This window comes from Penaeus chinensis, chromosome 32 (assembly GCF_019202785.1).
Source record: "Penaeus chinensis breed Huanghai No. 1 chromosome 32, ASM1920278v2, whole genome shotgun sequence".
Taxonomy (NCBI): Eukaryota; Metazoa; Arthropoda; class Malacostraca; order Decapoda; family Penaeidae; genus Penaeus; species Penaeus chinensis.
Window position 1 is genome coordinate 23,666,809 of NC_061850.1, and position 27,500 is coordinate 23,694,308.

General features: G+C 36.0%; 3 protein-coding genes across 7 annotated transcripts in view; 2 read left to right on the forward strand and 1 right to left on the reverse strand.

Annotated features, from left to right (window-relative positions):
- The window catches only part of LOC125042472 (flocculation protein FLO11-like), a 21,189-nt gene extending 20,078 nt beyond the window's left edge, over positions 1 to 1,111 (forward strand). The window contains exon 7 of the mRNA XM_047638110.1: positions 1 to 1,111. This exon is cut by the window's left edge and continues 407 nt beyond it. Within this exon, the coding sequence (XP_047494066.1) occupies positions 1 to 407 (407 nt within the window). The 3' untranslated portion in view covers positions 408 to 1,111.
- A 3,876-nt stretch (positions 1,112 to 4,987) lies between these two features.
- LOC125042542 lies at positions 4,988 to 19,323 on the forward strand. 5 transcript variants are annotated; one of them, XM_047638223.1, is made up of 17 exons: positions 4,988 to 5,074; positions 6,193 to 6,506; positions 7,383 to 7,635; positions 8,101 to 8,186; positions 8,329 to 8,483; positions 8,724 to 8,828; positions 8,962 to 9,122; positions 9,740 to 9,902; positions 10,169 to 10,291; positions 10,655 to 10,941; positions 11,315 to 11,477; positions 12,230 to 12,362; positions 12,627 to 13,691; positions 14,385 to 14,693; positions 15,403 to 15,557; positions 15,968 to 16,076; positions 17,759 to 19,323. In XM_047638223.1, the coding sequence occupies exons 1-17, from the start codon at positions 5,011 to 5,013 to the stop codon at positions 17,762 to 17,764; spliced, it is 3,651 nt and encodes a 1,216-aa protein (XP_047494179.1). In that variant the 5' UTR covers positions 4,988 to 5,010; the 3' UTR covers positions 17,765 to 19,323. The 5 variants fall into 5 exon arrangements, with proteins under 5 accessions (XP_047494179.1, XP_047494182.1, XP_047494183.1 ...); XM_047638226.1 differs by having other exon boundaries at positions 12,666 to 13,691; XM_047638227.1 differs by having other exon boundaries at positions 12,681 to 13,691.
- Positions 19,324 to 20,517: 1,194 nt separating this feature from the next.
- The window catches only part of LOC125042473 (25S rRNA (cytosine(2870)-C(5))-methyltransferase-like), an 8,684-nt gene continuing 1,701 nt past the window's right edge, over positions 20,518 to 27,500 (reverse strand). Inside the window, exons 2-14 of the mRNA XM_047638111.1 lie at positions 26,521 to 26,649; positions 26,015 to 26,264; positions 25,587 to 25,742; positions 25,260 to 25,452; positions 24,887 to 25,042; positions 24,547 to 24,646; positions 24,249 to 24,388; positions 23,858 to 24,073; positions 23,590 to 23,702; positions 21,642 to 22,161; positions 21,327 to 21,331; positions 20,952 to 20,997; positions 20,518 to 20,559 (exon numbers count right to left, since the gene is read on the reverse strand). Coding sequence (XP_047494067.1) covers positions 20,518 to 20,559; positions 20,952 to 20,997; positions 21,327 to 21,331; positions 21,642 to 22,161; positions 23,590 to 23,702; positions 23,858 to 24,073; positions 24,249 to 24,388; positions 24,547 to 24,646; positions 24,887 to 25,042; positions 25,260 to 25,452; positions 25,587 to 25,742; positions 26,015 to 26,264; positions 26,521 to 26,649 — 2,066 coding nt within the window. The remainder of the gene's footprint in view (positions 20,560 to 20,951; positions 20,998 to 21,326; positions 21,332 to 21,641; positions 22,162 to 23,589; positions 23,703 to 23,857; positions 24,074 to 24,248; positions 24,389 to 24,546; positions 24,647 to 24,886; positions 25,043 to 25,259; positions 25,453 to 25,586; positions 25,743 to 26,014; positions 26,265 to 26,520; positions 26,650 to 27,500) is intronic.

Here is a 27,500-nt window from a genome sequence, read left to right on the forward strand (position 1 = left end):
CACAGCAGTCCTACAGCGCCCCACAGTCCGCCCCACAGTCCGCCCCACAGTCCGCCCCACAGCAGTCCTACAGCGCGCCGCAGAGCTCCATGGGGCCAGGGTACGAGAGGGACACCTTCGGAACCTTCGTCACAGGCAGCATCGGGCCGTCCTTCGCCGTGTTCGACGATCCCTTCAGCATCTTCCAGGACGACGCCGGAACCGGCTCCTCGTACTCCAAGAAGCGAGAGGCGCCGAAGGAGGCGGCCCCGAAAGCAAAGGAGGAGGAGGAAGTAAAAGAAGAAGAGGAGGCGAAAGAGGAAGAGGAAAAGGAGGAAGCGGAAGAGGGAGAAACGAAGAAGACGAGCAGCAGGAAGCCTGTCGGCTACGGAGTGACGCGCCTCAAGGGAAAAAGGATTGAGAAATGAGCTCAACACTCCTTACACTCCTGCAATCCAAGTCCTACATTTCAACAATCCTGCAATCTTGTAATTCAACAGTCCATCGCCAGGAACTGACCATAGGATTCTTTGTTGTGTTCCTTGAGATTGCCTTTATATAGGCGTCCGTTTCCTGAGATCAAGTACTTAAAAGGTTAGCGTCATTTCCATTTATTCTATCGAACCCAAAAATTAAATTTACTTTTTCCCTAGAGTATTCCGAGAACCGTTAGTGGTAAGCAACTCTTCGCTATCATAACTAAAAGAGTGAAATGTGGGTTTTACTTCTGGTAATTATAACAATATCGAGAAATGTATACAAATAATCATGTCTCTAGCAGTATCTGAGATCTCCGCAGCAACCTCATTGGGTAATCAGTAATCAGTAATCAGTTCAGTAATGACAATGGTAACAAAGATAATCTAAAAAAGGAACTGACAAAATAATATATTGAAATAACTTTTCATGTTTTTTTTTAATGAATGAAAGCAAACAGGCAGGGTTCAGTTTGACAGTTGCTAACTAGACTTTTCATGAAGACGGAGTAGTATGATTGTTATTGTTTAGTAGCTTTTCTTAGCATTTTAGATGTTATTGTCGATATCGTTATCATCACTAGTATCGTTATTATTAACATTACTATTATTATTGTTATCATAATTATTATTATCATTGTTATTATTATTATTACTACTACTTTCATTATTATAATTTTACTATTATCATTATATTCATTTTTATTATTACTATTACCATCATTGTCATTATTATTATTATTATTATTATCATTATTATTATTGTTATAATTGTTATTATTGTCATGATTATTATTATTATTATTATTACTATTATTACCGTTGTTATTATTATGATTATTATTACTATAATCATTATTGTTATTATACTTATTATCATTATTATTATCATTGTAATAAACTCTTATTATCATTATTATAACAGTATTTTCATGTAAAATAGGTATTGTATATAGTTTCTTTGGGAATTTCACCAGGATAGTCTGTTTGTTGTAGCTTCATTTGTTATACCCAAAGCTTATTTCTGTATAAAGCTATATACACATATATATACATATAATGCGAAACTGTTATTTCATTTTTCATATGAATATACAATTATGAGCTGGAGTGTGTTCGAGGGAAGTCTCGGTAACACTTGACCTATCAATAGGCTTTTTATTTTTGTACTGTATATTGCACCTCTGTGTTGTTCAGGTTAGGCTGATGTATAGCCTGTGCTCAATAAATGTTTTCCTTTTATATGTGGTGTTTTTTTTTTTCTTCATATTTCCCATTACTTTCACCTTAAAGACATTTTTACTGTTATATAATGATATGTTGTTGATAATGTTTTTGTTCTTGTCGTTGCTGTTGATGATTTTGTTATTGTTATCGTTTTTTGTTTTGTTTTTTGTTTTTGTTATTTTATGTATTTTTATTTTGTTGTTGTTATTGATGTATATGTTATTATCGTTGTTTTTGTTGTTTTGTTTTGTTTTTGTTTTTGTTTTTTGTTGTCGTATTTTTATTTTGTCGTAGCTGTTGATGTTTTTGTTGTTATTGTTATCACTGTTGTTGTTTTCGTAGCTGTCTTATTTTTATCTTGTTGGTGTTTTTGTTGTTGTTATCATTGTTGTTGGAAGTCGGAAACAGGATATATATATATATCACGAACGCATTTGTATGAATCGCGTTTATACAGTACGAAAATTATATAAAAACAAACATGATATTGACATCTTTATGATAGGTAATTTTAGCAGCTTGTTATTAACAGCGCATAATGTTTAGAAACAAACGGATATTCTTCCCGTTAAGCAACAACAAAGGCATTGAAGGAGTATTTAGGAAACAGTTGAATGAAATATTGCGTGAAACTTATTTTAGTAATGGTAATTTTAATGGTGGATGTGGATAATAATGGTAATGATAATAAAGATGATAATGATATCGATAACAATGATAATTATGGCTGTGATGATAATAATGATAGTGATGATGATGATGATAATAATAGTAACAATAATAATAACAGTACTGATAATAACAACGGCAACAACAAAATGACAACAATAATAATGATTATAATAAAAATAATACTAATAATAAAAGTAATAATGATTATAATAATAATGATAATGATAATAGTAATGATAATAATAATAATAATAACAATAATAAGCAGAAGAAAAAGAAGATTAGAAATATGAATAATGTGATAGTGATGATGATGATGATGATGATGATCGCGAGACAAAGCAGGATCATTAAAGATCTATATAAGTATGAGTATATAAGCACTTATAATAGACCTTGTGTTCAGTGGCGTTCTTTTAGGAAATCCCACGGAAGCTTACCACGGGAAACGCCGGCAGAGGAGTTAACACACAAAACCAAAAAATTCCTTTTGCTGTTTTTTTTTTTTTTTTTTTTTTTTGTTAAAGATAAATAAACTCTTTGTACAGATAAGGAGAGACAGAGACTTCGTTGTGTTACTTTCCGCCAGTCGAAGAGATCGGTGTTTTTTTGTTTGTTTTTGTTGTTGTTGTTGTTTTTTTGTTTTGTCCCTTTCGTCTTTGTTTTTTTTTGTTTTTGTTTTTTTTTTAATAAAGAGTTTCCCTCTTCCCTGGGTCTTTAGAGGGGGAGGGAAGGGCAGAGGCGTTACTGTCATTATATTTTTGTTGTTTTGCTCTGTTGTTGTTCCCAGTATTGTCATTATTTATGTTAAGGCATTATCAATGATATTATTATTTTCATTTAAATTATTACCATTATCATTATCATCATTATTTATATTATTGCTATCATTATTATTATCGTCATCATCATTTTCATTATCATTGTTACTATTATTATTATCTTTATTATTGCTAGCATTGTTATCATTGTTATTAGTAGTAAGATAAAGATGCTCGCTATCAGAGAAGAAAATTTATTAAAATATGTTGCCAGGCCCCCCCCCCCCCCTCCCTCTCCGTTAACGAATATACAGTGAATTAACGTATTCTTAGGTCTCTATTTATGTTATCCCTGACCATTTTTTTTTTTTTTTCTTCACTCAGGGACAGTTGAAATGTAACTTGTCTCTAATATCGTGGAAATGTTACGAATAGTTCTGGAAAAAAATATAAATATAATAAAATTGTGAGAGAGGCGACTACTGTTCATTAAGGCGAATTGAGCATTATGTAATGATAAGTATCGTTATTATTGTTGTTGTTGTCTTTTTCTAATTGTTGATGTCATTATTCTCTGTATTAATAATTTGTCTTACCTTGTTTATCAGTTACATTAGTAGTACAAGTAATACATGTATTGGTAAAACTGAAATAGACTGTGTGTGTGTGTGTGTGTGTGTGTGTGTGTGTGTGTGTGTGTGCGTGTGTGTGTGTGTGTGTGTGTGTGTGTGTGTGTGTGTGTGTGTGTGTGTGTGTGTGTGTGCGTGTGTGTGTGTGTGTATGTGTGTGTGTGTGTGTGTGGTGTGTGTGTGTGTGTGTGTGTGTGTGTGTGTGTGTGTGTGTGTGTGTGTGTGTACAAGTATGCGCACATGAGTCTTGCATTGATGTGCAATACAAAGAGATGGATAAATTAAATATCTTCATATTTCATGTTCTTTAAATAAAATGGCAAAGCTACAGTATCTTCTGTATTTGACGTATGTTATATTTCGTAACAATAACAACTGTTATAATAATCTTAATTCAACCCGTATTGCGAAAACCCATTTACGGCGAGCATACTAATTTGCAGATTCATATAGAAATGTCCAGTTTATAAAATGTTCCTCGGACAGTTTAATCGCAAGTAAATAATCGATAAATAAAAATAATAAATCAAAGCAAAACCGAACGAAAAAAAAAAATAGTTTCCTGATTTTTATCTACGCTCGGTGTCTCTTCTCTACGTGTCGCCTGGAAAAGCGAGTTAGAAAAAAATATATATATATTTCACATACTTAAGATACAACAAAATTAAAAAGTGGAGCAATGAATATCTTGATTCGGTTTAGTATTTGCATTTTTCTCTATCACCACATATATATTGAAAGCCGAAATGCAAAAATGTTTTAGATATATTAATACAGTATCCTTTTCTCTCCATGGAAAAAAAGTAGATAGCGATATGTGATTATACAAAAATCTGATGCTCGCCGTTTCTCCTTTCAGTACATTTTAGGAAATAAGTGTAAGTGACCTCTCACCCCCACCCCACCCCCACCCCCCAAACAAATCATTAGAGGAATCGAGACAGAGAAAAGGGTAGATAAGTAGATAAAGATATATGACATTAGAATCTTTTGCTGTTGTTTTTTGGGGGGCTATACATACTTTTCCACGTAAAATATTGATATCAAAAAGATGTTAAAAAAAAAAAAGTCAATCTATATAATCAATCCTAATGTGTTTAGGCTCGGTGTCTCTGCAATTATCAAACCGAATCCCACTCCCTTCAGTATTAGACATAAAAAAATACCATAGAAATTTTCAGAAAATACAATCGTAACAAATCAAGTCCCCAATGAAAGCCCGAAATTGTTTTAGGCTCGGTGTCTCTCCCCCCTGCAGACGCCGCTATGATGGCGGAGGAAAACAAGACCTCCAAAAATGACACCGTCGGCCTCTTTTTGCGTGCTATGGGTGAGTCGCGTCGAAAAACAAGCCGTGGATCAGTGGAAAAGCGTCGAGGGAATAACGAGGAAAGCCCTGGTGCGAGGAGGAGGGCTTCAGGACGACCTTCGAGGAGGAAATGAGGATTTGAATCGCAGGGCGAAGGGGCGCGGTGGTTTGACTTGGGCGGAGGGAACACGGGCGGAATTTTTTCTCATTTCGCTCTTATTTCTCGCGTGTCATTTATTTCCGGGGAGTTTTCGGCGAGTGGGAAATGTGCTTGGGGAATTGGCTGGCGATTTCCAGGACGGGATTTGCTAGGTGTGATTTTTTATATTGCTTGTGATGTGTGAAATGGGTTAGAAAGTTTTGCGATTTGGAATTTCTCGATATTTTCATTGTTATAAGGCTTCTTTGCGTCTTTTGGGTGTTATTTTGCTCGTTTTCCGTTTTTTCCTTTTCTTAATTTATTTTTTTAATTTTTTAATCTAAATTTTAGCTTTTATTGTTTTTTTTATAATTCTTTTTTTATTTTACTTCAATTTAACACTTCATCTTTCAGTTTTTCCTTCTAACTCCCTTCTCAATATTTATTTTTTTATATTATTTCAATTTTTATTTTAAATGTTTTTAAATTTCCTTTTGTTTTCATATTGATTTTTTATTAACCATCTTTTATCAAATTTTATAAAATTATTAGTATTTTTTTTAAATGGTCTGGAATATTTTCAGAAAGTAGAATTTGTTTTATTACTGAATATGAAGACATGGAAGTGAATAGCAATAAAGTTGACTTCATCACATTGCAGTTATTAATCACTTAAAATTCATGTGCATGACTGTGTTTAAAACATTAATATTTAGGGAAAGAATAGCTTCTAACAGTCAATGTCAGCATTATTAGAAAAAAAAAAAAATCTCAAAAATCATCAAAAACATTCTATTCACATATATATTAAGGCCTTGTAAAAGTACAAGGCTTTCATCTTTGCATAAGTTTAAATTAATGACTATACTACAAACTACTTTTAGTGATCGTGCCGCAGAGCTTAAGAACATCCTTTCAGTCCACAATCTTTTATGTAAATTCTCAACAGTTTTGCCCACTGTTGCCAGTCACCCCCATGTAACCAGCTTCCCCATTTCAGTGGATCGAGAACCAGGCAAGAGGAAAGTCAAGCCATCCAAAGCCGCACTGATTGACTTGGCGGAATTGGACCTGGGAGAGAGCTCGGACGACAGCGACTTCAATGTGGACGAGGCGAAGTTGAACGACGACGATGACATTTCCATCAACAGTGACCCCGATGCGCCGGACATTGACGACGATGACAATGAGGATGTGGAGGATGAGGAGGAGAGCGAGGAGGAGGTTGAACCACCTCCGATCAGCGAAAAGGATATGACAGTCACACAGCTCCTGGAGCAGGCCAAGAAGAAACAGGCTCTTGAACTTGAAAAAGTAAGTTTTGGTATGGTTTTCTCACTAAATGCCACTAAATGCCCAGTGTGTCTTATCAGCTTCCAAGAGCTTTCTTTATTTGTGGAGAGTCATTCCTATCACCCCAGCCATCAGCCAAAATTCTCATTACAGCAAGTTCCCATCACAATGACCCTCATCCAAATTTTCCCATGACAGCATGTTCAAGCTAAGTTTTTTCATTCACATCATCTGGATCATAGGGTTTAAAAAGGGTGCCTAGAGTGAATGCAGCACTCATTCTGGGAAAGGACAATAAATGTTTTTGTCATACATATTCTGGCAAGAAAGAGGCTGTAAATTTCCTTGGTAATTAATCATCAGAGAAGTATAGGTGCACTAAGCTAGGACCAATTGAAGATATGCTTGTAGAAGACAAGAAGTTATGCTTGTTGGTACAACAATGAATTTGCAGGCACAAACACTAATGCCACAAATAAAGAAAAAATATTGTGGAAAGTGCTGCTCACAGCCTAAGTCCACTCAGTGCTCATGAGTTTTAGCTCTATCTTGTCATGCATACCAATGTGAAGACAATGTTTTCCAGGGGGTTTTAGGGGGGCAGAGCCCCCAATCGACCCTCCTCTCGGGTAGAGTACACCCAATCACAACAATTCTGATTCCTGAATAAAGTATGTTTTGTGTAGTTGGGGACTTAGCCTGTGTCAGGAGCATTTGTACTGTAAAGAATTACTGAGGTTTGTTGGCTGTTGAAATGTTGAGACTGTGAGATAACTTGATGCAGTCTAGTTCTAGAAAATTACCATTTTTACCTATTCATACATATATGCCATTGTTAGCTATGGATATGTGCAGAAATTTCCTTTAATGCCTTTTTTTTTTTTTCAACCTTCGCAGGGCATAGAGCGCCCCAAGATCTTGGTGTGTGCTGTGTGCCTAGGAGACCACTCAGATGACCTCAATGAAATTGTGACATGTGATGGCTGCAGTGTGTCGGTGCACGAGGGTTGCTATGGCATTAGCGACTCCATCTCAGTGTCAAGCACAGTGTCATCCAGCTCAACAGAACCCTGGTTCTGTGATGCGTGTAAGGCTGGGGTTGACAACCCTCCTTGTGAACTCTGCCCTAATTTAGGTCAGTGTTCTGCAGGTAATATTTCGAGCTTGGGGTGAGGCCCATAGGTTGGCCCAACGCCCTCCGTTTGTAGAACTTCAGTAGTACTTCTGATTACTCTATTGGCTCTTTTCCATTGGCATTGCTATATCCATCATCACTATCACTGTAATTGGTATCCTATTTATCTTCATAGTTTGGATCATTATCATTATCATACCTACCATCACCTTTATATCTTTTTAGAGTATATTCCATTTTTTTTTTTTTAGAAGCCTCTTTATATGATCTTCAAAAGGCTGTTGAGAAATACAACAAATTTTGCCTTCTTGTATCTTTTTAGATATTGTAGATTAGTCTTCTGATCTTTTTTTTTCTTTCTTTTAATCATTAGAAACTGATTTTGAATAGAGTGTTTGGTTTATAATTGACTTTTTTCTGGCTATTAATAAGTGCAATGCAGAAAATATGTGGGAATTCTACCAGTTTACTGTTTTTCAGGGTACACAATATTCAAAGAGACAGAGATGGGTCGTTGGGTCCATCTTGTATGTGCACTTTACATCCCAGGTGTTGCATTTAGTGAGGTAAGTGATGTCATAATTCATGTGTACATTTTTCACAAAATTCTTTTCTTTCATCAATGTAATTGCTGCTTGATTGATACCTTTCATTAGTTGTAAAGACTATTTTTTGTTCATAAATGTTAACACTGCTTTGTCTCTGTAGGTTGACAAATTGTCATTCCCAACACTCTTTGAAATGCCATACAGTCGATGGGGCTCGAAAACTTGTACATTGTGTGAAGATGAGAGATTCTCCAGGACTGGCGTTTGCATTGGTTGTGATGCTGGCATGTGTCGAGCATACTTCCATGTCACCTGGTGAGAACTGTAACTTCATTACATTGTCATGTGTCTTTTTTCTACATTTGTCACAATGAATGAATTGTTATGTATCATGATCAGATTTGATACCCATTTATCAGTGCTTGTTATTACCATCATCACTTGTATAAGATAATACAAGGAGTCCATGAGTTACTTTTCTTCTTTTTATGTTTTGAAAATTCATATAACTTAACTCTAGAAGGAAAGAAGTAGAATGACAGATTCTTCTTCTAGTGCGCAACGGGAAGGGCTGCTTTCAGAAGTCAACCATGGTGAAGCAGACCAGGCTGATCCCTATTATGCACACTGTAAATTGCACACAGACAGGGAACTGATAAGGTAAGAAAGCAAATTTCATCTGTGCCCAGTCTGTTTGTTTCCTAAATGCAAAGAAATTGCTTTAAGAATATCCTGTTTTGAATTGATTATGTGAATGGTGTGTGTATTAATGCATTCCGTCTTTTCTTTGCAGGAGACGAAAGCGTAATTGGCTGGCTCTACAACTGCACATGAAACAAGGTGAAGCAGATAAGCTTGGTTCTGCGCAGGAGACACAAGACAGAATTCAACGGAAACTTAGTCGTTATCGGGATAAATACCTATTTAATAAAAATAATCGACCAACACCTTGGTGTGAGTTTTGACTTTTATGTTTAGTATGATATCTATGTCTAAATGTATGTTTCATGCATACATGTATAGAACACAAATTTTTTTTTTTTTGTGTGTGTGTGTGTGTGTGTGTGTGTGTGTGTGTGTGTGTGTGTGTGTGTGTGTGAGTGTGAGACAATAATGGTGTAGAAAGGTATCTTTCTCATCTCTTCTCTTTTTCTCCTCTCCTCTCCAATACTGCTGAAGTGATTTGCTAAAGTAGTACCAGAAGTTTGAAGAATTACCATTGTCATTTTCTAAATAACCCATGTATATATATATATTTTTTTTTTTTTTTTTTTTTTTTTTTTAATTTATGCTACTTGTAATTTATTGTACATTGTACTGTATATTTAAAGTTATTCTAAAGTTGTTAGGACTAGGGTGATTCATAGATCCCAAATGCAGTCTTGTAGTATGCAGGTTCAGATTTTACATTCTGCAAAATATAGGGTGAGTAGGTGGAGGCATATTTGTCTCTGAGACAAAAGGTCATCTTGTAATCAATGCCAGGAAAACAGACAGAGAATCATTATTTATTAGGGTGTTGTGTCGCTAAGGAGCTTAAGCCGCAACTGATTTGTGCAATGTCTTTTCAGACCCCACTCAGAAAATGCCCAGAGCACTATCTACATCAGCCTCTCTCTTCCGCTCCCTCTTGCACAAGACTGAGCTCATGGGACTCAGCACAGAATCTCAGCCAGCACAGTCAGCTAATGTTGGAGACATTAGAAAGAAGTGGCACATCCCACCAGCTTTCAAGTAAGGAATTTGCGCTTAATAGTAGTTGAGGAAATTGTTTCCATCTATCATATGGGACAGTTTGAATTTGTTGTTGATTTTACGTGCAGTATCTTGTAGTCACCATATTACATGTAGTACTGATTTTGAATACATTTCACAAGAAGTCTCTTATAGTATTCGAGCATTTATTGTGTAAAGATTTCGTTGTAGTTATTATTTGGAATCATAGTTAGAGGCATCAGTTTTGTGGAAAAGGCCTACTCAGTCAGATGTCTTATTTCTAGTGTTGAGTTCATCAGCTACTACATTGACCGGACCAATCGGCTGTCAGAGATGAAGGAACGGCTTGATCAACTTCTAACAGAAAATGGACAGTTGATCCAAGAGGAAATGGAATTGCGAGTGAGGTAAGGCATTGTCTTTGTCATATTTTTTCTTTTTTTGCTTAATTTTCTCACCACTGATTATATGTAAAAAAAAATGATAATAATTACACTTTTTATTGGAAAAAAAAAGAAGAAATGGTCATAATATGGATGGAAAACTTATTTTATAACGTATCAGAGGGCTATTGAGGCTTTGTATGCTGTTTCAAATTAAGCAGTGGTATGTTCACATAATGCAGACACTGTGTTGTATGTTGTGCACTGTTATTCTTGATATTTTTTAGTAAGATAAGATTTTAATTGTTTTTAAGGAGAGTTTGAGAATTATTTTAAGATTTATTATCCAGATGTTGTCATGTAGTTAATATATGTGGTGCATTTCAGCTGTAGCCACATGGAACGTGAGTGTGACAGGATAAAATCAGAAAATGACACCTTATTGAACAAGGCCCTAGAGATGCATGACCTCCTCAAAGGCCTAGCTGGGCGCCCCCTGCCACTTCCCCCTGTGGTGGCAGCTTTACACAACCCTCCCAGCCCGCCCCTGCCCACCAGGCCTCTCCCTAAGGGCAGCCTGAGGGGCCCCATCATGACAAAGGCTGCAGCCAAGATGATGATGACAGAGCAGCCCCCACCCAGGGCAGGTGAGTGCTGGTCACCATATATGCAAGGTAAATATCCCCCGTGAGTTTGTTTTACTGCTGTCTCCCCAGCTGAGACTCTTTAAGACTTATTTTTCAGCCTTCCTTCGTATGTCATTTATCAGGGATATTGGCTTTGGACTTTGACTTCATTTGTTTTGTGGTCTCTGTTTTCATCTCCTCTGTTCTACTGTAAATTGTCACTCTGTTCTCTCTTCCCTTCTCATATCTTACTTTACCTCTTGAATTATTCTCTTTATTTATCTCTTGTCATTTTTCATTGTATAGTTCATTGAATTTAACAAAATGAAAGAGAAACATTGTAAATATGGTACCTTAGAAAAAAAGAAAAAAAAATCATAGAAAACTCTTACTCTTCAGATGTGGCATTTCTTCTCCTCAGATACTCTGTCAGGAGGTCTCTCGCTTAACCGCTGTCGTGTTTGTCAGCAAACGAAGGAACAACACCTGTTAATCGAATGCGATACATGTGGGCACTACTACCATCTCTCCTGTCTCGACCCGCCACTCACTCGCATGCCCAAGAAGACAAAACAGATGGGATGGTAAGTTTTGAGTGACTGAGAAAAAAAAACTAAAGAGAAAAATATAATCCATCTGTTGGTCGTTGTTGTTGTTGTTTTTTGGTTTATTTTTTTATTTGAAGATAATTTAAGGGAATCTGCTAGTTGTTACTCTAAAACGTGTCTGTGTATTTCTTATGTTTTAAATGAGATTTAGCAGAAGTTGAATGCTTTGGGGGGTATATTGGTACCTCACAGTATTAGATGCTTACGTTCTGAATTAGGTAGAAAATTAGGGGACATACATACATACCATTACCCAAAATCATTGTAATCCAAAAGTTTTTTCATATGTATTCAACAATCCAAAGAATAAATTAGATATTTAACCTAATTTAAACAATTAGGAAGTTGTTGTTTTTTATCAATTTTGTTGACATTCAAGAAATGCTGTGCACATGTAGAGGATATATTTGAAAAAAGTAATCCTATCACACTTTCCATTAAAAGTTGATGGAATATAACATACATAGTAATGAGTGATCAACTTCCTGACCATGTTTATTGTATGTGTCCTGAGCAATAGTAATGAAGTATTCATATTTTTTTATCTAATGAGTTGGTTGCACTTTGCTTTCTCTCCTGTTATCAAAGCTAGTGCACACAGAAATATAAAAATTATTTAATGATTACTGATAGTTATTGCAAAAAATCAGCAGAATTTGTGTTAGATAGCAAGATCTCTTATAAACTTTATCTCATGGCATATAACATAGCTGCTTTTCCATTACCAGGCAATGCTCTGACTGCTGCAAGTCTTCGGATTCAGACAAAGCCTCTGAGGTGGATACAGCTGCTCCTCGGAGGCTTCGCAGAAACATCAAGGAGCCAGCTAAGTTTTCTCCATCTATTGCATCGGAACCAAAGGTAAGAGCGGCACACAGGCTTTTCTTGGAGCTTAGGAAGGAGATCAGTCTTTCTGAATCCAGTTGGGAGTGTTTAAGCTGCAAAATGAATTCCATGAGTCATCTGCTCTGTATATATTGATTATTGATATTTATAAAAGTCATTTGCTTTGCTATAATCAGTGTAACAGTGCTATGTGAAAATTTAGATTTTCTACTAGTATAGGTGCACAAACAAAATCAAGAGTTGTAGGTATAAAAGTAGTGTTTTTAAACTGGATTTTAGGATTTGACAATCAGTGATGAGGTTGTTTCCACACCAAAGCTATGTCTACTCCAGAGTGAGGGAGAAAAGACAGCCAGTGTGGGTTTGCTCCAGACAGGAAGCCAGAGCCAGCCTTTGCCAGACACTCCACCTGCCCATCTGTATCACCCTGGGGTTGGATCGCTGCCTGTATCTGTGGAGGAACCTCTTCCCAAGGCTGTAGGTAACAAGAGGAGGAAAAGTGGAGAGGGAAAGAAAACAGCAAAGAAGAGAAGAAAGTCACAGGGAGACACAGAGGCAGTCCTTACAGAGGTTGATCAGGGAAACAAATCATTTGAGGCAAGCCCAGCCAGCAAAGTGGCATCATCACCTTCTACACCCAAAGGTAAGAAGGCTCAAGCTGACAGTGCTGGCAAGGAAATGCAACAAATGACAGCAGCAGAGCCACGCACTGGAAGGGGAAAGAAAACTGCCCAGGAAGGGTCTCCTTCAACTGTAGTGACGCCAACAACAGAACCATTGTCTCCCAGCAAGACACGTAGGGCTCAGAATGATGCCTCTTCTATCGGGCATGAGATGCCTCAGCAGACCTCCTCACCCTCTCGTCATAGACGACAAATTCAAGAACAAAGCACAGATGTGTCGAAATCTCCTCAGGTGTCCCTGTCACAGAGTCTGAAGTCTGTGGGTGATTCCTCAGTAGAAGTGGTGGAGGTGCATCAGCCCCATCCATGTTTACCACCTGGCCTGGAGTGCATCCCTGTGACCTCATCAGGGACAGTAGCAGAGACTTCGGAGTCGGTGATGCGTCGGCGCATAGGCAGTAATATCCACTTGGACACAAGTGTGGAATCCCTTCCGTCAGTAGCATCTCTTCATTCCCCAACCTCTGAGTCTTTCCACTCAGCTGAAGATGATCCAATGTCGCCCCGGAAAGAGAAAAGGCACCGTGATGGCAGCAAGAAGAAGAAGAAGGATAAAGACAAGGAGCTGGAGGGAGGCAAGAAGAGGAAGAAGCATCACCACAGGGACAAGCATGGCCTTGGAGAGATGGCCTCAGAGATGGTCACTCCTGTCAGGATCAAGGTTGGTGGTGCTCTCAAATCAAGAGAACGCTCTCATTATGTAACCTGAAAGAGACCCTGTCAATTTTCTTTTACACCTAAATATGTTTTTATTTGCATGAAAAGACTCTGAGCCCCATTAATAAAACAAGCAGATAATTCACACACTAGTAATTCAAAGGTAAAAAAAAAAAAAAAAAATCAGACTGCACATTTCAGTACTCTCATACAACTAGTTTTCTCAGTGTCTTCAAATTGAAAACCTAACAGAGTAGGAGATAAATTATCCCCTAGATTAATGAGAAATAATGTAATTTTTTTTTTTTTATATGTGGATTTATGATTTCCAGAAGAAACTTGTCTAGGGTAGTTTTACTTTAGTTTAGTTTACTCTAGCTTTTTTTAATGCAACTTGTTAATCGTCCCTCTCCTTTTGCTTTCTCTCTTCTCTGTCTCTTGTTCTATACAAACTTAATGATTGTTAGCAGGCAACTGCGCAGTATAAATCTTTGCAGAATCACCATATTGGATAACTATATTTTTATAGCATATTGCTCTGTTGAAATATTTATTGTAATTATATATAATTATATCTTTATAGGATAGATAAATAGGTGTATACAGTTAATCTGCTTTCTATATTGTTTAATTGTATTACATCTTCAATAAGGCAAATTGATGTGTTATATTTTATTTTTAAACTTTCTCTTTGCAGATCAAGCCTCTGCGTCCCAGGCCACTGGAAACCTCTCCTCCTGCCACCATTACCACCCTCCCTTCCACTGTTGGCACAACATTGGCCCCTATCCCTGCTATTCCCCCAGTGACACCCACCTCCATTGCACCATCCAGTGTCAGCATAACACCTGTCATTCCCACCAGCTACCAAACAACCACACCCCCTGCTGGCTATCCTCCTTTGCCTCCAGGATACACTCTCACACAGCCCATGGCCCCCCCTTCCAAGTTGGGCACAATGTCATCGACTTCCTCCCTTCTTAGCATTGCCAGCCAGGCAAGCACGGTAAGACCAACAAGGGTCTTTTCTCTTGTGTTGTCATGAACAGTTTGTCCTTTTAAGCAAGAAAAACTCATTTATAGTAACTTCTGTTATTTTACACATTATCCAGCATTTCATTTTTCCAACATGCCCTGTATTAATTAGCTGACATTTACCCCTACTATGCCATTGCATACCATGCCAAGTCAGCTCATATGTAGACTTATTGATGCATAGTACAGTACTTAGTCTTCTCAGAAAATAAAGGGAAGGAATGGAATGGAACTACAATCTTAAGTAAGCATAAAGCTGTCAACCCACACCATAGGTTACCGTCACATAACTGCATCGCTGATTTGAATTGACCAAGGAAGAGAGTGCCAGTCTGTGTAAAGTGATGAGTTATACTATATTTTCCCTTTTTATATATTTTTCTACAGGCAGGTTGGTGGTAAAAACATTGTGGGAAGAAAAGAAAATTTCCAGCCTTTTTCTGTGGAACATATCACAATTGGATAATGGGAATTATATGTGTGTGTTTGTGTATTTTAAGGGAAAAATAGGGATTTTTTAGGAGGATGCTGTTAGACACAGGTCCATTCAAGCACAATAAATCATTATCTCCATTACAATACAAATGCATATATATACATTAAACAGAGAGAAAAATTTATTTATCAATACATAATTTGAAAGTTTGTTATATTTGCCATATTCCCTTTCACATCTCCAGAGCATCACAAACACCTATACTACCAGTGGAACCTCACGAGTGTCCCCAGGTGGCAGTGGCAGTGGCAACCGCAGGCGTTCAGACCCAAGTGACCCACAACAGTTTAGCAAATGTGATGTTTGTGGAGAGACGGGAGGAGTAACCAACACAGTTTCGTAAGTTTAAATAAACTTTATTGAAATAGGTTGACACTGCATTGTAGACTAGAGTCATTGCTTTTTCTCTGAAGGGAAGAAGCAGCATAGTTTTAAGGTTAGGTGTTATATTTAGTCTTTCAAACAGGTTCTTCTAGTACTTCATTTCTTATTGATCATCCAATATGCCTTAGTTTGCCATATGTTTGTCCAGTGACACTTTTTAAAAGTTTAGTGTGGAAAACCAAGTGAGTTTGAATTCATGTTGAATCTTTGGCATGGGTAAAGAAAAATAAAAGAAAATTAATTACCTTAGTGGAGACATAAACAAAATAGCCCTTACCTCAGGACTGTAGACAGAGGTTGAGATCAGTATTGATGAATAGCTTGTATAATTAATCCTCTACCCACTTTCTCTTTGATTTTAACAGCTGTGATGAATGCCACAAAGCTTACCATTTCAACTGCTTGGAACCGCCCCTGAAGAAGTCTCCCAAACGCCGCGGATACTCTTGGTTCTGTGAGGACTGTGATAATGCGGTAAGGACTGTTGATTTGGCCCATATTCAGTGGAGTATGGCCATCCCGCAAGGCTACTGATAGCTTTTGTTTGTGTGTTTGTTTGTGCATTTGGCCTTGGCTAAGAATGCTTGTTTTTTTGTTGTCTGCTTATGTATCAAATTTTATTTGGAGTTTTTAGCAAAAATATTGTTTCTACATTGAGTGTCACATTGGCTCAAAAAAAAAAAAGTGAAAAAAAGGATATTTTTACGTATTTCTCAACCTTATCATTGGTTTGAATGATATTTTTAAGGTTTCTTTTTAATGGACCATGGAGGTATTTTTTAAGTTTGTTTTTTTCATTTTTAAAGTATATTGATATCATTTACTGCAAAGATAGTAGTAACTATTCTGTAGGTAAGCTGTAACATTTAATAATTGTAGTTAGTATTATTTTTTGAAAGAGTAGTATCTCCTCTTAGCAAGGGTTTGCAATGAATTTGCATGGATGTAGCATGTTTTTTTTTTTTCCTGTGGAAAATAATTCTAGTTAGGTAAATTTTCATTTCTAGTCTTTCAGCAGTAAATCCGAGGCTTACATGTAGAATCTTTGCATGTGTAATTATCATTTAAGCTTGGCAATACCAATTTTTAAGAAAATATTACCACACTTGAACTTGTTGACTTTTGCTAGTGAAGGAACAAGAAGGATTTTGTAGAAGTAAGAGCTGTTTTTTTAATTTAATTGTGGCGGATATTTCTTTGACCTTTACCTTTGTCCATGTTCCTATAAGGTGTTTTACTGTGTAAACTAAGCTGTTTTTTTTTTTTTTTTTTTTTTTTTTTCAAAGGAAATATTTCCACTTAAAATTGTTGGTTTGAAGTGCTGTTTGATGTATGAGAAACAGCTTTAACCAGTTGTTAACAAATTCCAGATGCTACATGTGCTCTTTCTTGTTATCTCTCTGAATCCTTGTCATCAATTTAATGTAGACAAATATAGATGAAGTGACTGAAAGCATTAGTTTCTCCTACCTCCCCCCCCCCCCCCTCTCTCTCTCTCTCTCTCTCTCTCTCTCTCTCTCTCTCTCTCTCTCTCTCTCTCTCTCTCTCTCTCTCTCTCTCTCTCTCTCTCTCTCTCTCTCTCTCTCTCTCTCTCTCTCTCCCTCTCCCTCTCTCCCTCTCTCCCTCCCTCCCTCGCTCCCTCCCTCCCTCCCTCCCTCCCTCCCTCCCTCCCTCCCTCTTTCCCTCTCTCCCTCTCTCCCTCTCTCCCTCTCTCTCCCTCTCTCTTATTTATTTATTTATTTATTTATTTATTTATATATTTACTCTCCTCTCCCTGCCATTCTTTCTGAGTTCAGCACCATACTGGTTAACTGTAGATTGTTTGTCATAAAAGTGAGACCATCAACATTTCATAGGCTATGATGTGTAAAGTTTTTTTTCTGCAAACATGGTAAATTGCAAATAGAGTTGAGTCCACACAGTAGAACACCTTAAGGAACTGTTGATACATTAGAAACAGAAGTACTATTTCTAATATTTACTCCTGGTAGAGTTTGGGATAACATTCTAGATAACCATATCATGCAGTCTCTTCATTGGGAGTATTTGAAAGTGGGGTAGATGAGCTGAAAACAGTTTCCCCTCCCCCATTAGTTGCCATCAGTGGCACACCATGGCATGATAACACAGGATCATATATTTTCCTCTTTTTTCAGACGTAGACCTATGGGTGCACTCCTGCCCTACACGCAAGCATTTTCTAATGGGTTTGGTACCTCTCCTCTCTCCTCTGCTATTGGAATGAATGCAAATGCTCTTGCATGAGGCCCTCAAAGCAAGAGTAATTTGGTTAGAGGTTTATTCTTTTTTCTTCTTCTTTTTCTTTTTTTTATGTAAGTATCCTCAGTACAGGAACCAGCTTCTTTGTCTTTATTGTAGTTTCTTCAGTTATTCATGATGAAACAAACGATGTATCTTATTTTCTGGTTTATACTTTTATTAAAGTGGAATTGTATATTTCTCTTTTACTATGTAAAATATAAATGGAGAGCTCATGAGATTTCTAGGAATCATGTCCTGGTTCTTTTTTACCAGAGAAATGTGTGTTATTGAGAGAGTGAATATATTTGATTTAATAGAGTGAGAGAATGTGTTTGTGTTTGGGTGTTGGTGTGAATGCAAGCATATAAACATGCGCATGTGTGTGTGTGTGTGTGTGTGTAACTGTTTATAACGTAACAAAAATAGGAGATATTTTATATCCAATCTATGGACATAAAGGGTGTTTGCAAGTGGAATTGATAGTATTTTTTGAAGAACATGCCTACTAATCTGTATAATAGGTTGTATTACTAAGAATATACAGTCTTGTGTTCAACATTTGGAAAAAGAAATCTCACCCCTTATCCCAGTAGATACTTCTAATCTTTTGGTAAAGGTTTCTAAATCTCAAATAGTAATACTAGTGTTGTAAAACAAAAATCAAAATTATCAACACGCTCTTGGCTGGGATATTTACGACGTAGTAAAAATCTCAGTATGGTGTTTTTTTGGAGATACTGATATTAAGAGGATTGATATTATTATCATTATTATAAGTGCAAAAGAGCCGAGGAAAGGAGATGACTTAGGTAATTAGATATTATCTTCTATTTTCTTAATAGCAAGGAATTTGACAATATCCAAGAGATATTTCTAATGCTCAATAAATATTGTGAAAAATACTATTTATCAGTGTCCTTTCATGTGGAGGTTGAAATTTCACTTTATTTATAGGATGAAAATGTGTGTGGAAAAGTAAAGAGCATTTTAGAAATGTTATTTATGTACTTGTTTTGTTGTCATTATTGTCAGTAATTTATTTAATTACTGTTTTATTTTTTATTTATTACATAAATACCCACATGTGACAGTGTTTTCAGCGAGATGTTTTTTCATGCGATCTATAAGCAAATGGGTCACTCATATAAACAAATTTTGTACATAGCTACTCATTCCATTTTCAAATTGCACCTCCACACTGAACTACTTTTGCAGTTGTTTGTTAAAATTGTAAACAAAGTAAACATTTTGTTGCCAAGATTTATTGTGATCATATAAATAAATGTTCTGATCAATAAAACTTGAGGTCAGGCAATTATTACTAAACAATGGGTTATATGTGTGTGTGTGTAGAGATGTCATTTTCATAGTAACATCTGAGGCAAATATGGTGGTTAACTATGAAAATTATATCATTAGTGAATATTGTGCATCATCGGAATAAATTTTTAAATACAAATTTCGTGTTATTTTCCTGTTCCCAGTTTTGAAGGCTAGGATTCTGATTTTGCATTTATAGTTTTTTAAGTATTCATTTGTGTCTTCATTAACCCATTTGTGATGGGGAAAATGAACAAGAAATGGGGAAAATACTCTGCCTTACCTGATTTCACCTTTCCTTGAATTGGCGGGAAAATGTATTTTTTACTAGTGCTATGAATATCCATGGTGTTATTTTTATTATAAGCACTATAATTACTATAATGTTATAAACAATAGTAATAGTAAAATAAGATAACGTAAAATATTTTCATAAATTTAAGAAAAGGGTAAACGGGTGAGACAGGCAGTACTCGTAATTGGCTCTTTGGTAATTTAGTACAAGTGTAGCCATCTATGTCTAAAAACAATTAAACAAGTAAACTCACAGTGGGCATGGCACAGATACGTGACATGCCCGTCGCGAATGGGTTAACATGACTGATGACCAGAAGCCACAGTTCTAAGTCATCCCTGTAAATGAGATACAAGTTGTGAAAAGAAAATGAGTGATAGGGATACAGGTATAATGGAAGCAAGAATGCAAGAGTGACTAATTTGACTTTTATGCTTAGAAATACCTACATGGCTTTAAATTCCTCTGTTTGCATTTCATATCCCTAGCAATGGTGTAAATGCCTGATGACAATTTTATCAAACGATTAATCATTTGTTATTTTTCTAATTTAATGTAACTTTCCTTATATATAAGTGAAATTAACAGTTCTTTATCATTATCAGAATGTCATGTAATCTTTAACCTTTTCACCCCCAACCCCTTGATAAGCTTCCTTTTTTCTTTCTTTCTCTTTTTCTTTGTCTAATATTATAGTGCAGTGAGGCCGACTCTCACTAATATATAAGGAAATCTTCACTGCCATATCAGAAGGCTTGATTGAACTTGGGGAACAAGACTAATCATTATGACATTTAATAAGAGAAGTATTCATTGCACAAAAGAAAGTAATTTTATATGTGAAATCTGTTGTTTATCAGCATAATCAAACTTTTTTTTCCACATATATATACACACCACCTCATGTTTCACTGGGAATATTACAGTTTGGTTAGTATAGAAATGATTCAGTTTTAAGATTTTATGCTCCTGAAAACATTCCTCTGAATTGAAGCCTTATACTCCTTTTTGCCACCACTCCTTAAAAAAAAATTCTTCTTAAAAGGCATCAAAGTTCTTCAGATGCAAGTTAGCCCAAAGCTATAGAATCAAAAGGCAGGATCATTGTGCATCTTCATAGTTTTCCTCATTTGAGTAACTGAATTATAACTTGCAATGCTGCTTGCCAAGTAATGTGCACTGGATTTTTAGAAGGGAAAACATAACTGTAAGGGCACTAAATGGTCTTGTAATTTTCTTATATAAATAATTGTACTAAATATAAAAGCACACACATTTGTATTATTAGTATTGGGATTCCAAAATGGAGGGCTAAAGATGAGAGATGAAATACATAGCATTTGATTTGTTGTTTTGTGAAGTCAATTTTTAAGCAGCATATGGTGTTTTTCTATAGGTATTAAAAGATTTGTATTTCATCTGAGGGCTAGATAAAGTCTGACCATGCATCATACATATATACATATATTTACTTTCCATGGGAAGGATAAAACTTGAGAATTTGTGTCAGTCATTTTACTGGAAACAAAAAAAACATGTTTAAAATTACCTGTAAAACATAACAAACTATATTACACATGTAATTAATGGAATCACCTTGAGAAACATTCTTTCACGCTTAGAAAAATACTTCCGATGCAAAATGCTTGCAAACAACATACTTTTTTGTAACATGAATTTTACATGTTTTAAATATCAATCATTTGCATAACCTCTGTCTCCAGTCTTACGTTTGCATTAACTTTCATACAGTGTCAAATTTAAACATGAAAAATTTCACATACAATGTATACATAAACATGTATACCTGTGCTATAAATAACACTTTCCCTCCCCATTCATCTTACCAGACCTAAAATGGTAATCAAATATATAAAGTCACTTTCAGTCTTTTTTTATTAATTTTGATACACTAATATCTACAATCATTTCTTCAATTTCTTCTCTTTCTTAATATTTTTCCCTTTCTTTTCTTTGTTCCCTTTAATTCCTTTCTTTCCAGCCATTTCTTTCTCTACATTTACTTCTTTCTTTTCTTCTGTTTCTTTCTTTCCAGTCACTCCATTCTTTTCTTTTACTTCTTGCTTTTCATCACTGACTTCTTTCTTGTCTTTCATTTCTTTCTTTCCCTTCACTACTTCTTTCTTTTCTTTCTTTCCCTTCACTACTTTCTTGTCTTTCATTTCTTCCTTTCCCTTCACTACTTTCTTGTCTTTCATTTCTTCCTTTCCCTTCACGACTTTCTTGTCTTTTATTTCTTTCTTTCCCTTCACTACTTTCTTCCCGTTCAACGCTTTCTTTCCATTTAAGAGTTTCTTTTCATTAGATACTTCCTTTTCATTCACTGCTTTCTTTCCATTCAAGACTTTCTTTCCATTCAAGACTTTCTTTCCATTCAAGACTTTCTTTCCATTCAAGACTTTCTTTCCAGTCAGCACTTTCTTTCCAGTCAATGCTTTCTCTCCTTTTTTCCCTTTCTTTGTTGTTTTCTTTACTTCCTCTTGTGCCTCTTCTTCCTTTTGCTCAGTCTCCTCCATCTCTTCTGTGGTTTCCTCTGTCGTCTCTTCCTGTACAATAATTCTTGGTCCGTCATCCAGTTTCTTTAACTTTGCAACAAAGAAGCCGTCCATGTTATAGGAATGGGGGTACACACGCTTGCACATGTGCATGTTATTGTCAAACCTGAAATAAATTTATTTGTGTATTAAAATGAAGGCTCTCATTCAGTTCCAGTGTATCCAGTCTGGATATATACAGGAAGCCACACCCCTTTTGTTATCAAAGTGCATGTCATCATTTAACATCCAACCCAAAGGCTGTCATAATAAAACTCAATATTAATCTAAATAATCATGAATGTCCTTGTGGAAAAAGTGTGTGAATAGATCACACGAAGCTATAAAATGACAGGAAATGTAAGAAGATTGACAGCTGAAAAAATATCATATTTTTTACTCATGCACTCATTTTCACAACTATGAAATAAGTTTAAGAATTAAAGTAGGGCCTCTAAGACTGAGGATTATCGATGGTCACTACAAAAATTATGAAAAAACAATGGCAGACTTAAGGTAGTTTTCTTAATGGAAGAATCTTCAACCATAAAAGCTTCATTCACCCAATACTATTTGAGCATGATTACTGAACTTATTAGGAAATCCATCTAATCTAATCTGGCAAGGATTTACACCAAGCTGTCAGCCTGCTCCAAGCTGAGTTCCTTAAATAGTTGTTTACTTGTTTTGCTCTGACTGCAGCTGTTGAGGAGTTACAACCTCTCAAAAGTAGGGTTACAGCCTATTTTAACTTCAATTTACTGGAAATTTGCATTAGAGCCAAACACGGAGACCAGAGTAGGTATGCGTTTCCCATGCTTCTAATTTTTCACTAGAGCTGCTGACTACACACACATCCCAGCACATGGCTCAGTTTGGCACAGGAAATACCTATCCCCAATGGGTTCATGGTGCATGAGATAGACAATTGCTTAAAATATTAACTGGAGAAGTACTACTACTCAAATTATGAGTCAATGATTCATGCTACTCATGGCTGAGAAACATAATTAAGAATGTCAGTCAATCAGCCATATCAGGGTTTTTATATTCAAGATTGAAAGAACTACGTGCAACCGTCTACTTGAACATCCAATGCTCTATCCACAAAAATATTTATGTACAATTATGTGTTAAAATTACATATTCAAGTAATCGGTTTCTATAGAAATTACAATATATAGACCCTAATGGCCTCAATAAATATCTTCTTAACAAAGTGAAGGAACTAATAATATTATAAGGAATTCATATATCCATATTATGAAAAGGTAAAATAAATATATATAAGTAATAGCAATAATAATAATGATGATGATAAAGATAATGCTAAAAATATGATATATACATCTTAGGAACATGAACAATGTAAACAGAATAATGATGAGGAGAGAGAAGAAACACAATGACACAAGATTTTTTTACACTTCATTACTACTACTTTACGTCCTGTGAAAGAGGCCTTCAATGTAATTGTGTTTCCATGCTCTTTCCTTCATTGTTTTATTTACAATTAGTTCAGCACAGATCTTTCATATGTGCAGTGTAAACTCACTTGTGCCCTCTGTAGTGAATATATCCTGGCTTGCCAATTTCTAAGCCTGTTGGCACTAGCTTTACTTTCCTCTTCCTCAAGGCATAGTCAATAACTTCCTCGTTTTCTTCCACCTGTTTGGAGAGTATGGTAATAAACAATGGAAATGTTGAGACAATAATAAGAAAATATAAAAAGTTTTTACAATTTAAACATATACAGAGCTGTAGCATCCACATCCTTGAACACATTGCATGTGCAACAAAAATAAAAATGTTGAAATACTGACCAAGATGGAGCACGTGGAATATACAACATAGCCATTTTCTCCATTGTATTTGTGTACAGAGTCAATAGCCGCCAGTAGGAGTTCTCGCTGAAGGTGAGAGCATCTCTGAATATCCTTGGCATCCTTGGTAATCTTCACACTCTCGTCTTTGCTGATGACACCTGTGCCCGAACAGGGTGCATCTAGTAGGATGCGGTCAAAGGCTCCTGGCATTTTCTGGAAGTAAATGAACACAGGTCTATTTACAGTTTTTGTTTGACCCTAATATCTTTTCCCAATGATTTAAAGAACTAACTGGTTGTGTGAATATGTATATATGTATGTGGATGGTTGAATACATTCACAGTTTAGCATATGAATATGAATGAGGCTCTCACAACTAAACCCTTACCTTGGCAAATGCACGTCCATCCATGTTGGTTATCAAGGAATTGGTAATTCCCATTCTGTGAAAGTTGCCCACGAGTGCTTTAACTCGAGCAGCATGTACATCATTACTGACAATCATACCAGTATTTTTCATGATAGCAGCTGGAAGGAAACATTTTTCAATAATAGATACATCTTTTAATACATGCTGTAGGATCATCAGTCAATACCAGACTCCATCTGTCATTCAAATACATTATATTATTATGGATATAATAAATTCACCCAATGTGATCTGCATGTAGGGAGTGATTTTTTACCGATATGTGTTGACTTTCCTCCTGGTGCAGCACACATGTCTAGCACTTTTTCTCCATTTTTGGGTGCCAGAGCCATCACTGGAAGGAAACTTGATGCTCCCTGTCATAGAAAAATATAAACAAATATAAAATCCTCCATGAAGTAACTACATGATACAAAGATGAATATCCTCCAAACTAATATTAGAAAAGGTAATAAAAGCTCAATTCAGTTAATTAAGTTAAATGAGACAGAGAGTCAATTGTTTAAAACACCTGTTTTCAATTCTAGAAAATACAAATCAGTATCCCTAATAAAACAAACAAAACCAATCTGGTTTAACACAGACTGCCACCTCACCTGTAAAAGGTACTGTCCAGCAAGGTACTGTGGTGTGGCTCCCAGTGCTACTGTTCCAGGAGTCTGCATAACAATGAGGCCCACCTTTGACCACGCAATTACATCAACATCTACACCCTGGTCGATGAGTGCACTGGCCAAGAGCTTTCGTCGTGTCTGAGGATGAGGTAAACCATAAGTGGTGTTAACATTTTTTAAGACATTTAATTGTAATGCAGCCAAATAACTCCCTACCATAAGCTAGCTTTCAGTATATTTAAACATTCTTTCAGCAAGATCATTACAGTTCACAAGCTCATAACATAAATGATATTGTTACTTCTAACTCTGATATTGGACAAGCAGCATAGAAAAAGAGAATTCTTCTACTCACTTTCAGCGTATTGGTGCGGATGGTCACTGGTCTTGGACGTTCATTAGCCTCCAGGAACTCCACTAGCTCTGTGACACCAAACATGTGCAAGAGCTTCTCCATGAGAAACTCATTATACGAGTAGTACGTGGTGAGATCTTTCAGAAAGATGCTTAGGTATTCAGACCGACTTCTCCCCTCTTCTCTTCTATTACTGCAAAGTCAAAAGCATTGTCTAAAAGGCAGCACAATAATTCACGAATCACGTACAAAGTAACTACATATTACAATCAAAATGTATACAAGAGAAACATGCCACACAAAAGAGAAAAGACACAAAAAACTAACCTGAAATCAGACAGTATGAAGGCAATGTCCTTGATGCGGGACTGGACGTTTGCTAGGTCTGGATTTTCTGACAATTCTTTCTCCACTTCCTCGATTGTTGGTATCTGTATTTCGATTTTCCCAGCTGCTTCTTCCATATATGCATCACCTTCAGCACTAGAGATAATAAATAGGGTTTTATTTGAGTTACAGAATTATCCATAAAATATTCATGTTTGGCATATTAACGGAATTGGACAAGTAAATGCCTTATTATTTCTCAACTCAATGCCATCTATTCTATACAGCACAAACATTTTCTGAAACTAAATGCAAATTTAACTAGTTATTGTACTAATGAGAATATACACTGGTTGGAGGACCAATTTATGTATACACATATACACATATGTATACTACCTATCTAAACATTCATTACATATACTTACTCCTCAGCTTTCTTTTTCTTTTCCAATTTTCTAGATAGTTTTTCAATGTCATCATCATAATCATCATCTTCATCGAACTCATCATAGCTGTCGACATCATCATCTTCCGCTTCATCAAAGCCATTCTCATCATCATCGTCATCGTCATCATCAAACAAAGTAGATTTTGGTTTTCCACTTGTCTGTTCCTCCAGTTCTTCATCTGACGCTTCTGGGGAGTCGAGCTGTTGTCCATCGCTGCCAGCATCTTCTTCTATCCCCATTCAACAAGAAAATATATTAAAATACCTATTCTGTTTCTTTATTAATAAACTTACATTAGGCCAGAAACTTCTTCCTATGTGTATTTAATGCAGTATAAGAACAGACACCGAATAGTCAAGCATACTTCATTTCTTTTCCCATATTTTCCTCTTTTGCACTCCTGTCATCCTGGTGTCTTCTTATCAATATTCATTTTATATCACCCCCCCCCCCCTAAAGTCTCAACAGAAACAATATTCTACCTTCTGATTCTGGTGCCCAATTCCTGGCTTTCTTCGGAGGGACACTTTCCGGCTCTTTATTTTTCAGGCTTCGTTTCTTGGCCCGAACTTTCTGTCTTCTACTAAGCTTCTTGTCTTCTCCATTTTCATCTGTCAGGAGAAACATAGATGGTAAAACTAAAAAGCCAATCAAGGTGTCAAAACATGTAAGAATAATTCAACTGTGTGTGTCCTCCACTAATGATTAAAAAAAAATAACTTTTCTTATGGTATCTTAGTCTTGATATGTAAATGATTCCAGTGTAGTTAATGGCCTAGAAAAAAGTATATGTATCAGCGGCAAAATCAACCAAGACATCAATGTAGGAACCGTGTTTCAATTATACAAGAGAAATTACCCTAAATGTTTAAACAAAAGCATAACATTATACCCATTTATTCATTAACTTTTTTCAGATTTGGAAATCTATATTTATCCCAAGGGAACTATTTAGAAACTTGGAAGATATAACTTTTTTCAGATTTGGAAATCTATATTTATCCCAAGGGAACTATTTAGAAACTTGGAAGATATAACTCTTGCAGGTCTGTACAATGACAAATCTGTAATAACAAATCGTAACTGTATTCATTATAAGGGAAAAATATCCATCCACTGATAGAGTAGATTCCCAAGGCAGCCCTCATTAAATCAATATCATCTATTCTTGTAACCTTTTGAATGTTGGCACATGTATGCACAATATTTTTTTTTTTTTTTTTTTTTTAATACATTGCCCACATATGGCTTTACAAGTACCTAGCCACCAAGAAGTCAATTAGTAGGCCCAATTTGGTTGGATCTGATTTTACATTTAGTTGAATTATCAGTATTGTTTTTTTTTCTCTTCTTTTTGGCAATGCTATTTACCCAATGTCGCTGGGTGGTTTCCTGATACAAAAGCACTCTCTCCTGTATTCATAGTGGCACAGGCCCTGCTGCCATGGAATCGTGTCAATAC

What these genes read in the sequence shown, in the direction of transcription:
- LOC125042542 (XM_047638223.1), top strand. Translation starts at nt 5,011, where the DNA reads ATGATGGCGGAGGAAAACAAGACCTCCAAAAATGACACCGTCGGCCTC. An exon ending in AAGACAAAACAGATGGGATG is followed by an intron (nt 11,478 to 12,229) that starts GTAAGTTTTGAG and finishes TTCCATTACCAG; the next exon opens with GCAATGCTCTGACTGCTGCA. An exon ending in CTATTGCATCGGAACCAAAG is followed by an intron (nt 12,363 to 12,626) that starts GTAAGAGCGGCA and finishes ACTGGATTTTAG; the next exon opens with GATTTGACAATCAGTGATGA.